General features: G+C 50.5%; 1 protein-coding gene across 4 annotated transcripts in view; it reads right to left on the bottom strand.

Moving 5' to 3' along the window:
* FBXO10 (F-box protein 10) overlaps positions 1–12,962 on the bottom strand; it is a 53,279-nt gene that overhangs the window by 2,099 nt on the left and 38,218 nt on the right. For all 4 annotated transcript variants that reach the window (XM_058523567.1, XM_058523565.1, XM_058523568.1 and 1 more), the window contains 5 exons: positions 8,712–8,782; positions 6,928–7,080; positions 5,646–5,915; positions 3,506–3,819; positions 2,235–2,416 (listed from right to left, as the gene is read on the bottom strand). In XM_058523567.1, the coding sequence (XP_058379550.1) occupies positions 2,235–2,416; positions 3,506–3,819; positions 5,646–5,915; positions 6,928–7,080; positions 8,712–8,782 (990 nt within the window). The remainder of the gene's footprint in view (positions 1–2,234; positions 2,417–3,505; positions 3,820–5,645; positions 5,916–6,927; positions 7,081–8,711; positions 8,783–12,962) is intronic.

Raw genomic sequence — 12,962 nt, 5'->3', positions numbered from 1 at the left:
GCCTGCAGTTCTGCACGTAACCTTGCACAAGTTCCCTCCCCGGGCCTCTGTGACCCCATCTTTAAGGATCTGGATAAGATCAGTGGCTTTCTTTTTTCTCTTTCATTTTCCCCTCCTTTTTTTTTTCCTAGCTGTATGACCATGAATGTTTATGAAAGCTTTATTCATAATCACTGAAAACGAGAAACTACCTAAATACCCTTGAACTGATGAATGGATAAACGGTGTGGTTCATCCACACAATGGAACGCCACTGAGCAACAAAGAGAATGAACGACACGTGCGATGCCATGGGCACATCTCAGGAGCATTAGGCCAAGTGCAAGAAGCCAGACTCAGAAGACTACGTACTGTATGATTTCTTTTATGTGACATTCTGGAAAATGCGCATCTATAGCAGACAGAAGTTGGTGGGTTCCAGCCCCTTGAGCGCTTGTGGAGCTTACAAAGGGTCGGGGAAAATCAAAGAATGAAGGTTTGCCTAGGGCATTTTGTCATTTGAGTTACAAGGAACCACCTTTTACATCAAATCCTAAGTTGCTTAAGCCAGCAACAGTGTCTTCTATGTACTTTTATGATAATATTACAATCAGGAGGACTGCAAAGGTGTGAATAAAGCCAGAAATTGGCTCCTGTGGGGTGAGTGAAAAGCCTGGAGGGTTGTTCAAAGAGTTGCATGCATTCGAGTTAGGCAGCAGAGAGAGCTCCTGAAAAGCAGTGATGAAAAGAGGGCTGGAAAGGAAAACCAGGAGCTGACGGTGCACAGAGGACAAGGCCAGGCAGGCAGGGCTGGGCCGCATCCTGTACCCTGGGGTCTCCAAGGGGGAAGGAGGAAGTGGACCCCAGGCAGTCTACTATATGATTTGCTGGAATGTGGGAAGGAAAATTAGAATTTCTGCCTATTTTTTATTTTATACTTTAGAAGTTATGAATATATAAACATACAAATATGAGGGGCTTTCCTCAGAAAATATTTTTACTAAGAGTGTGTATAATAAAAAAAGAGTAGGGGCCGGCTCCGTGGCTTAGCAGTTAAGTGCGCGCGCTCTGCTACTGGTGGCCTGGGTTCCGATCCTGGGCGCGCACCGACGCACCGCTTCTCCGGCCATGCTGAGGCTGTGTCCCACATACAGCAACTAGAAGGATGTGCAATTATGACATCCAACTATCTACTGGGGCTTTGGGGAAAAAAAAGGAGGAAGATTGGCAATAGATGTTAGCTCAGAGCCGGTCGTCCTCAGCAAAAAGAGGAGGATTAGCATGGATGTTAGCTCAGGGCTGATCTTCCTCACAAAAAAAAAAAAGTAGAGATCATTACTATAGATAGAAAAAGGGGATCCATCAAGGGTTTTTGACCATGGATGTGACATGACCAGAGCTGACTTAGAAAGATGAATCTGGCAGGATGCATAGGACAGCCTGCACAAATCAGAGTGGTCGAAGGGCGGGGGCTCCAGGCAGGAGGCCGCTGCAACAGGATGAGGGGTAGGAACAGTGCAGGACTCATGCCAACAATAGTAATCGTTATTATTATTTTTACAACTATTAGAGCGAAGTACCAACCAATCAGAACAGAGTCCATCCATAAACAACCGCTGCAGCTGTACTGGTAATGGGCCGTAGGTCAGGGTGAGGGTGCTAGTCCCGAACAAGCGGCAGTGGGGAGAAGAGGTGCCAGACACAAGAACATGTTAGAAGCAGAATCTGGAGGACCTGGTGAGTGACTGAATTTTGGTGTTAGGGAGGAGGAGGAGGTAGTGGTTTTGCTGCCAGAACACTGAGTGGATGGTGTCTTCGAAATGGGGAACGGGGAAGGACAAAGAGGTTCGGGGAAGATGGGTGTGAGGCAACTGTGATGCACCAAGGCAGAGGTACTAAAACCAAGTGACAGCAGTGGCGGCAGCAACGAACATTTTGTAATACCTCAGATATGGGCTAGCTCACGTGCCCAAGTTGAGTAACTCGCCCGAGGTCACACAGCCAGTAACTGGCAGAACTGAGATTTGCAACCGTATCTCTTGACTCTGAAAGCTGTTCCTTCCCAGGGAGTCAGGCACAGGTCCACAGCCAGGCCTGACACAAAGCCCGAGCATGGGCCTTTATCTGACCAGAGCTGCAGGGGGGCAGGACTGCGAGGCAAGGGCAGCTGCAATCACTGGGCAGGCCTGGCCTGGCTTCCCCGGGGACCTCACTGTGGTTCCAGGAGACTGGTTCAGGCAGCCCCGGGCACTCACTTTTTCTTGAAGACTAGGACCTTGTTGTTCTGCATGATGCATTCTCGGTTGTTGGAGATCTGCTGGAAGATGGTCTTGTTGGTCTTGCCCTGGAAGATGATGTTCTCCTGCACCAGGGCCTTGGCACGGCCCCGCACTGCGATGCCATAGGCCCGGAATGAATGGATCCGGTTCTTTATTACCTGGGAGAGGCAGCCAGAGCTTGTCACACCTCAGGGACTCCCAGGCTGGTGGGGAGCCAGGCAGGTGAATATAAAACTGAGGGCTAAGAGCATGCCGGGTAGGTCGGCACTGAGCCATGGGAGCTCAGGGAAGGGATATCAAGACCAGCCAGGGGGAACCAGGGAAGGCCTCCTAGAGGAGGTGATGAGTAAGCTGTAGGAGTTGATCAGGTGCAGAGCAGGGGAGAGTTGTTCCAAGAAGGAACAACGTGCAAAGCCCTGGCAGAGAGGGGAGGTGGTGCCAGAGACCAGGGCCACTGGCGACCCAACCGAGGCAACAGTTTGCCCCCCTCCATTCCTCTGCTCCCGCAGTGCTCAGATGCAAAGACAAGGAATTCTTTCCTCCTTGCCTAAGTCACTGCTCACGAAGCCGCAGAGCTGAAAACAGGCTTTGGGATCGTACTTTCACAAGGGCAGAGACTGAGTCTGTTCGCTCAACACTGCAACCCTAGCACCCAGCACACTGCTTCACATAAAGAGGGAGCTCAGAGCTCAGCGTCCTGTGGGGGGACAAATAGGCAAAGGAACAGAAACAAGGCACTGTGGGAAGCGCTCTGGGAGGTAGGGGTGGGCGTAAGCACCTTAGAAGTCCAGTAAAGGGGCACCTCAAACAGCCTGGAGGGTCAGGGAGGGCTTCCTGAAGGGAGTGACAGCCACGCTGCAGGACTGAGGTAGAAAAACAGGCTATCAGGTACACAGGGAATAGTGTGTGCAAAGGCCCCGAGGCAAGATCTCTCTCCTCATTAACCTACTGCATACCAGGTGCTGTGTGAGATGACTGTGTTAGGGGGAAGAGAGCTGCAATAGCCCTGACTTTGACCTGGAGACCACAAAGAAACCACAGGTGGCACCACCACCCTGGCTTCTTGCTGGTAACCCTCGTTCATCCTTCAGGGCCCAGCTCATATGTCCCCTCCCATGTGGAGGCCCACGTGCGTCTCCCAGGCTGAGTCTCGGCAGGAGGACTGAGGTCCCTTGCAGTGCTGAGTGCTTCAGGTTCTGCTCCTCAGCAGAGAGGGCACCACGCATCACACACACGCACACACGCACCTTAGTGTCGGACCTGGGCAGCAGCTGCAGCCCACTGCCCCGGTTGCCAATGATGTCGTTTTCAACGACGACGGTGCTGTCACCCTTGGTGATGATGCCATGGCCTCTGTTGTCATAGATGCCATTGCCCCGGAGCTCCACCTTGCACTGGGCCTCCACCTTGACCCCACTCTGGCGGTTGCAGGAGATGCTGTTGTTGGCCACACGGGTGAGCTGGCTGCTCTGGGCCACTGTGATGCCTCTGTCCCCATTCGCGTGGATCACGTTGGTTACAACATGCAGCGCCTCACTGCTCTGGACGTAGAGTCCCGAGGCTGCAGCGGAGGGGTCAGGACGCAGAGAGAGCACAGGGTGGTCCCAGGGTCAGCCCTGACCACACCAGTCAGGACAAGCCTTCCTGGAACTGCACCCCAGGAGAGGGGTGGGGAAGAGGAGGGGACACACTCAGACCAGCCCTTGGGAGGTGCACCTTCTAAGCTGGATGACAAGCAGAGCAAGAGGAGACCAGAAACATCAAGAAAACTCCACTCCTTCTGAACCAAGTCCTCATCAAACAGCCAGGGAAACGTGATGCGAGAAGATTCCTTAGGCTCAGCTGGTCATCTGGCCTAGGCTCTCATCCTGTGCTTGAATGCCTCCTACATCATCATCATCCTACTGACATTTGCACCGCCTGTGATGGGGAGCTCACTACCTGCCCAAGGCTGCCCATTCCACCTCTAGACAGACAGATCTACCTGCTGGAAAGTTGTTTTGTTGTCCTTCCCATACTGAGCTGAAATCTACCTCCCTACCATTTTGGGAAATTTTCTTAAGGGAAATTCTCTAATTTTTGAGTCGAGAAATTTATTAAGCTTAAGTAATATGTGTCTAAAATGTGTTAGAAATTTTGAAAAGAAAATGGTGTTTGAGGTTGTATATGTTGAGAGACACTATGCGTTTGTAGAAAAAAGCACAAAATCAGGAGGCTCAGAGCCACATGACTTGGTCAGGAAGAGATGGCCTGGCAGGTGGACCGGGGCAGGGGGGCGGGCAGGGGAGAAGGACGCCCCAGTGGTGACCTCCACCCACAAGAGCGAGAGGCACGGGGCAGCGCTGGGAGGGGGCTCTGGGGAGGACGACAGCTGGGGTCATGGGGAGCAGCTGGAGCTGTGAGCCCGTAGGTTCTAGCCTCTTGGTGGTGCCTGCCTGTTGCTCCTCCTGGCTGGGTTGAGCACAGCAAATGTCAGTCAAGTAGGTGTGAATTCATATGGCTCTGCCTGTCCTACTGGACAGCATGGCCATGTGCAGGAAACCCTGAACGGGGAGGGGACAGTGCTCATTTTCTAAGTAAGTGGGCTGGGGCTGCTGGCTACCCATCTCCCTGCCTTCTGCCACTCCCGGAGGAATGAGCTCACGGGGCCCAGGAACCTTTTCTAACATGCCCTCCTCCATCAGCACCACAGCGGCTCTGACAGTCAGCCAGGGGTGGGAGCCCTGGAGTTAGATGACCTCCACAGTCAGTTTCTTTTTCAATTCAATAAACATCGATTACCTACTATCATTTTTTATCAAGTTTAACATGGATTTAAAACACACTCTTTTCTGTATCTCTAAGAAAGAAAAATCACTGCTAATTAAACCATGATATGCCATCAACTGCAAGATGCATCTTAAATGTGTCTTACATTAAATGTGAAAATGTGAAAAATGTGTCTGAGCATGGATTAGAAACGTGTGTGCCGGATGTGGGATCTGGTACTGCAGGTGCGGGGGGCACCGGGACGAGTGCGATTCCCTTCCTTGCCTCCAGTTCGCAGTCTATCAGAGTTGATGAAACAGCCAGGAAAACAAAGATAGTGCCAGGCCCCGGGGCACAGCTCAAAGGAGGACAAGACAGAGGGCGCACTGGCAGTGACTTTGAGGTTCAAGTCGTTTGGGATGTATGGATGGGAGAAAGGGCATTTCAGGCGAGACAAAGAGCATGGGCAAAGTCGGGGGTGGTGGCAGGAAAGAATGGATTCGAGTTCAGGGAACATGAAGCCCAGGGGGCTGGGGTATCGGGTTAATGGCTGATGAGGCTGGAAGGGCCAGTCGGCGAAGGGCCCTTAAGGCAGTGAGAGCGCAGAAGGCTCCGGCGCAGGGGCTGGGGGGTACTCACCTCCATTGTGATTAATGCTGTTCGACTCGACCAGAGCTGTGGTGACGGGCCGGCGCAGCGGGTCGTCGTCCTTCTCCAGCTCTGTCTCCCAGAGGATGGCGTCCCCGTCCTCGCTAAAGTTCTCCTGGACCCCGTGGCCTCCAGGGAACTCACCGGAACCTTCCTTCTGGCTAAACACTGCCACTCCGTACAGGCCATTGTAGCTGATGTGGTTGCTGGTGACGTGGGGCAGGCTGGACGACATCATCCACACACCACAGCCCTTATTAGCTGGACAGTGAAAGGAGATGGTCACTGACACTGAGTGACAGCTAAGGTGGCAGCCAGCGTCTCCCCAGGAGGGAAGCGACAAAGGCTTTGGCCTGGGAGAGCCTTGGACTGCTAATGGCCTTGGACAATCACTTTGCAGCTCTGGCTGCAGGCCTCTCCTTCATACAGGAGGAATAATAACAGTCAGGTCACTCACCACAGGATCGTCCCCTTGGGTGTAAAAGTGCTCTGAGAACTGTCAAGGCCAGACTCCAGATCAGAAGCACACAGCCCACAGTGATGGTGCCAAAGGGGCCCTCAGAGCTCATCAGGCCAACCCCTCTCTGCACAGAGCCAGAGGCAGGCTCAGTTGGAATCCCAGCCCTACCACTTCCCAGCTGTGTGACCTTGAGCAGATTATGAAACTTCTCTGTGCCTCAGTTTCCTCATCTTTAAAATGGGGTTAATAACTACATCTACCTCAGAAGACAGTCATGAGGATTAAATGTGATAATGCATATAAAGGGCCTAGCAGTGAGTCCAGCCCGAATACATATTAGCTATTATTATTATTATTAGAGATGCAGTCCAGAAAGATTAAGGCTTTGCCCAAGGTCACAGAGTGAGTGAGAACAGTTTTCTTTCTACGATTATCCTATTTCTCCCATTATATCTTCAGTTCTCTGGATGAGAAGAAAGGATAAGTGGCCTTGGATGCCCACGTGTCAGAGCTTAAATGGCCCTGTCCCCAGACAAGATCCAGCTCCAGCCTTCTGCTATTTTACCTGAGGACAAAGCTCTCTGCTTTGCTGACCCCACGGGGTCAATCTGGATTACAAGGTGATTGATGAGAGGGACTGTGTGGCTGTGACCTGAGACGGATGCTGTCCTCAGATGAGGTCTTTGAGGCCCAGGGAAAGGCGGCGACTTTCTCAGGACACGAGAGCTGGAGATGGAACTGGGCTTCCTGCCTCCCAGGCTGGGCTGGACCCCGCCCCCCCGCCCCGCCCCGTCCCCGGGTCTTGCTCCTCACCGTAGATGGTGTTGCCCTCTATCAGCCCTCTGCCTTCGTCTCCCACGACCACGCCATCTGAATAGCCAAAGCAGATGAGGTTGCTCCTGAGGACGGGGACGCCTCCGCGGCGGATGTCTACGCCTCCCCACTGATTCTCACGGATGACATTTTCTATGGGGAGCGGCAGAAAAAAGGGTCAAGACCCAAGGGCCACCAACAGTGCTGGCAAGGAGGATGTGGACAGCCGAGACAAAGGACAGGCCAGACCAGGGCGCCCAGGCCGTGCCAGCAGGCAGCACCCCGAATCTCGCCTGGTGTTTGGCTTTTCCGGGACTTGTTTGGTGTCCACTTTCCCCAAGGGTGAGCTTTGTGTCTGTCTTTCTATCGTGCACTCTCCCATCTCCCCAGTACCCACCATACTCCGCGGCCTTGAGGACTGATGACTAGGAATAAACTGGCTCTAGAGTCCCTGCCCAGCCTTGGTGCACGTCTGTCCTGGGGGCTGTTTGTGGGAGGCTGAGCCACTCCCCCACAAGCCTGGGGAGGCACTAGCTTGTCCTCCTCAGCCTCAGCTCTGGACTGCCCACAGTCTTCTCTCCTCTCCCCCTCCTCCACCCCTCTGGGAGTGGGCAGAAGAACCACAAGTCAGAAGGGGTGATCCTGGGACACTGCTGCCCCAGCACGTGGCAGGGTAGACTCTCAGCCTCCTGGAACTGGAAGGCAACGGCTCAGGGGACCCTGTGTGACAGGCCCCTTCCTGCCGCTGTGACCCCATCTCATAACCCTCGCCCCTCGCTCACTACGGTCCAGTCACCCTGCTTCTCAGGCACGCCAAGTCTGTTCCCACAGGTGGCCCTGCGTGGAATCCTGGTTCTTTTCCTAGGCTCCTTCCCATCATTCAGGTTCTGGCTTACATGTCACCTTCTCAGAAAAGCCTGCCCTGATCACACAATCTTAAATACCCATGCAGGCCCTCTCTCACCTTACTTGAATTATCTGTAGAGCACTTATCACCCTCGGATATGACTTTTCCTACATATGTTTGTTTCCCCTCCTAAAATGTCAGTTCCTGACAGCCCAGACGGTATCTATTTTGTTCACTGCTGTATCCCCAGCTCCTGCACACAGTACGTGCTCAATAAATGTCTGATGAGTGAAGGCAGGCTGGATTCAGGCAGGGGATTCACTGGACCTATATTTACTGATCTCTTTTATGTCCCAGGTCTGGCTATGCTCTGCGCTTAGGCGACATTGAGGTACGCGACAGACTGGATCCCTGCCTTATAGAATTTACTGCCTTACAGCAAAGGACACTGACATGACACAGACCACTAAGCAATTAAGTAAAATGTCCTGCAGAGCAGGCCTATGGGGTACAGCCCGTGTGCATGTGTATAATGGGAGTTCAGGGCAGGATCCCCTGAGGAAGTGACACTTAGGCTGAGACCCAAAGGATGAGCAGGAGTTGGCAAGGCAGAGGGGAAATGAGGATGGACTTCTAGAGCAGGCATAAGCCCATACAAAAGCCAAGAGGAGGGACTCAGACAGTTTGTGTGGCATAAACGTTTCCGACACTGTTATGTGAGCCGTCCCGTGTGATCCTGTAAGCACCGAGCCTGGCAAAGGGCAGGCGTTCTCGCCCCGCCAGGCCCTCCACGTAATGAGCACAGCCAGTGCACGTCGCTGGCATCCTCGAGTGCTAGCCACTGCTCAGAGTGGGAGGCCACTCTGCCAAGCTGAAGGACTTGGGGTGAAGCCGGGGATGTTGGCTTGGCTGCTGGTTGCTTGGCTCCCACCCCTACCTGTGATGAGGCCTTTGCCGTTCTCGTTCACTGCTATGCCAGCTGCACGGCCCTTGAAAATGTGGTTCCCACTAAAATGGAAGGAGAAGAAGACAAAGAGGTGAGACCATACCAAAGTCATGTGTCAAAGACACGCCCACCTGAGGTGGCCTGCTCCTATGGGCTTCTCCAGATGGCTCAAGTCCACAACGCATAAAGTGCTTCCTGCAGTCCTAGAAGCCAGGCCTGTAGCGATCTTCAGATATCACTGACCAAAAACTAACCCTACAACAATGCCACAGAAGCACAACGATATCCAAGTGTCTGTGGCCTCTCCTGACCATCATCGGCATGGAAACACCATTTTAGATGGATATCATCGTGGTGCGTGGGTCACAGGTAAAGCCTTGGTGGTGTCAAGAATTCCTAGGAGGCTGTGTTAAGCTTGTCTGGGAGTGATGTGTGGGAGAGCCTGAATCAGACTCTGCCTGTGACAGGCCTGAAATCTCCTGTTTGTATCCAACGGCTACTTTTTACCTTATTTTCTGTTAACTCAACCACCTATCCACTGAATGACAACATAAAATAATGTCGTCTTAAAAGAAGAAAACGAGATTTTCAAAAAGGGGGTTTCAAGAACATCAGACGATGGCTATGTGAAACCTCATGGGTTGGCTCAGCACAAATGGAAGACACAGGAAAACACACTCCTGCTCAGAGAAACACACAGCCCTTACTGCCACGTGAGGGCCGTGCAAATGAGTTCCTCAAAACCAACACCTGAGCGTGTTAAGGGACATGCATTTCTTTCCCGTCTCTGCACCTTGGTTTCCTGCCTTTAGAAACAAAGCCAGTCACACCCAGATGTTAGCAGCCTTGGTTATCCCTGGAGGACACACGTTTGCTGTTTGTTATGTTTACTGACAGGAGTGCTGTGCTCTCCTTCCCTACAGTAAGAGCACTTGCCCCTCTCTTAGGAGGTGGCAAGGGATTTAGGGCCAAACACACATCTGGCCCTTCAGAGCCTAACATGGCCTGGCACCTCACTGAACATCACTGGGTAGGAGTTGGCTGAGTAAGTCTTCCTATCTCCTAGGGTGGGGTCCAAATAGTTTACTTCCTTGGGGAAAAACCAGCAAATTATGTTGGCGCTGGGAAAGCCAGATGTCAAGTACATCTACACTATGCATTTTCGTGTTGAACAAGTGAAATTATCTGTTAAAAACATCTGTTTTTTTCCTCAGATAGATCTGAAGTCTGCTTTGATCTGGTGACAGTTCAATCAGCTGATGCTTCCTGTGGGTTCTAGAATTCACAGTCAGACACAGTCCCTGGCCGAGGGCGTGCCTCATCCAGATTTCTGAGAGCTGCGCGACAGCAGCAAATGCACGACTGGTATAGATATATACATATATTTGTGTGTGTGAGGAAGATTGGCCCTGAGCTAACATCTGTGCCCATCTTCCTCTTTTTGCCTGAGGAAGATCTGTCCTTAGATAACATCTGTTCCCATCTTCCTCTATTTTGTATGTGGGACGCCGCGACAGCATGGCTTGATGAGCAGTGTGTAGGTCCGCACCCGGGATCTGAACCCATGAACCCCACGCTGCTGAAGTGGAGCACGCGAACTTAACCACTAGGCCACCGGGCCGGCCCCTAACGACTGATATATTGTTAATACAGATGTCACTTACCTCCAGAAAGGATCCATGGCCACTTGGAGAAACATGTATGTGTGTGTACATAGGGCAGGCAGAATAGAGATAAAAGAGGCATCAGAAGACATTTAGGAAAAGGGGACAGATCATTGTTCCAAGAACCAACGGTGGGATATTTACTGCAGATGAGCCAGTTGGAGCCCTGGGCTTCGCTGCAGCCAAGGCACAAAGAGAAATACAATAGGTTTATAGAACTCTCACTGGCAACAAAAATATGCTGTGCTGGTGGGAATGCAAATTGGTGCAGCCTCTATGGAAAACGGTATGGAGATTCCTCAAAGAATTAAAAATAGAGATGCCCTATGATCCAGCCATCCCACTACTGGGAATCTATCCAACGCACCTGAAATCAACAATCCAAAGAGGCTTATGCACCCCTATGTTCATTGCAGCATTATTCACCATAGCCAAGAAGTGGAAGCAACCTAAGTGTCCCTCGACTGACGATTGGATTAAGAAAATGTGGTATATATATACAATGGAATACTACTCAGCCATAAAAAAAGACAAAATCGTCCCATTTGCAACAACATGGATGGGCCTGGAGCGTATTATGTTAAGTGAAATAAGCCAGAAAGAGAAAGACAAACACTGTATGATCTCACTCATATGTGGAATATAAACCAACACATGGACAGAGAAAACTGGACTGTGGTTACCCGGGAAGTGGGGGTGGGGGGTGGGGGGTGGGCACAAGGGGTGAAGGGAGTCATATATGGGGTGAAGGACAAACAAAAATGTACAACCCAAAATCTCACAATGTTAGAAACCATTAAAATATCAATAAAAATGTAAAAAAAAAAAAAAAAAAAAAAAAAAAAATATGCTGTGGTTTGAGTTATCCAGGCCACTTCAGGGATCTCAAAATTCATTCTGTACCCTTGCCCAGGTCCCTATCTTCCACCACAAAGACACACAAAGGAAAAAAGCACAACCTCTTCTCTCAAAGCAACTATGTTTTAAAAACCCAAGACACTGATCTGATTGTAATATTCCTTGTTCAAAACCCAAGACACTGATCTGATTGTAATATTCCTTGTTCAAAACCCTTCAGCAGTTCCCCACCACCCAGAAGGTAAACTCCAAACATCTTGGCTTGGTGTATGGCTGCTAGAACAAATGACCACAAACTTAGTGGCTTAAAACAACACAAATTTATAATCTCCTAGTTTAGGAGGTCAGAAGTACAAAATGGGTCTTATGGCTGTCGCATCTCCTTCTCTCTGGCGCCGACCCTCCTGCTTCCCTCTTCTTTTTTTTTTTTTTTGTGAGGAAGATTAGCCCTGAGCTAACATCCGATGCCAATCCTCCTCTTTTTTGCTGAGGAAGACTGGCCCTGGGCTAACATCTGTGCCCATCTTCCTCTACTTTATATGGGATGCCGCCACAGCATGACCTGACAAGCAGTGTGATGGTGCGCGCCCAGGATCCGAACCTGTGAACCCTGGACAGCTGAAGCGGAGTGCGTGCACTTAACTGCTGTGCCACCAGGCTGGCCTCCTTGGTTCCCTCTTCTAAGGACCCCTGTGATTACACTGGGCCCACCTACATAATCCAGGATCATCTCCCCATCTCAGGGTCCTTAACTTGATCACGTCTGCAAAGTCTCTTTTGCCATGTAAGGTAACATATTCATAGGTTCCAAGGATGAGGACATGGATATATTTGGAGGGCCATTATTCTACCTGCACACTTGGCATTCGAGATCTTCTGTGCTCCAGCATCAACCTGCCTTTGTAGGGGGATCTTCTACCCAACCCTCCCTGGGTATCTCGTGCCCAGACATACCACATTTTTTACCATTTTCCCAGGACATAGCCTGAATTTCACTGCTGGACCCAGAAAGCCTTTTTCCGGGCCATAAAATCATATTTACCCTTCAAGCACAACTCGAATGTCAGCTCCCTATGTGCCCATCCCTAACTCACTCAGCTGGAATCCTGGCTGGGCTCCTTTGGCACCTGTGTGAAGACCCAGTAAGGCGCTCATTTTGGAGAGTCTTCCCTCGTGGTTATTGTGTGTGTATCTATCTCCAGCATGAGACTGTAAACTCCATGAAGCAGAGACTGTTCTTAACACACTTTATATCACTTCCCCTTACACAGAGTAAACACTTAAATGTATGTTCAGTGAATAACACGCATACATACAAACACATCCTCTTATTTTAAGACAATAATGCAAAAGATGGAACAAGAGTGCTATGACCACTAATTGTTTTTAGTACACTGTCTGTAACAGTGAAAAAATAGTTGCCTAACAGTGATAGGACTGGTTCAAAAATTATGGAATATAAAATAATGGAATGTTCTGAAACTTTCCTAAGAGATAAATATAAAGGCTGTGGAACAACACGGAAAAGTATGTATGGAATAACGCAGGGGAAAAGCCTCAGAATGTATTTGCTACACAGTTATTGTCAATTATTCTCCTAAAACACAGGCATAACTGTGTGAGTCTTCTGTTCAAAAGCCTTTAATGCTTCCCCATTATCCAGACAGAATAAACTCCACTTCCTCAGCTTGGTCTACATAAGGCCTTCCTCATCTGGCCC

The sequence above is a fragment of the Diceros bicornis genome, chromosome 28 (genome assembly GCF_020826845.1).
Source record: "Diceros bicornis minor isolate mBicDic1 chromosome 28, mDicBic1.mat.cur, whole genome shotgun sequence".
NCBI lineage: Eukaryota > Metazoa > Chordata > Mammalia > Perissodactyla > Rhinocerotidae > Diceros > Diceros bicornis.
Note: the sequence above shows the minus strand (reverse complement) of the source record. Positions and strands in the feature narration are given on the sequence as shown.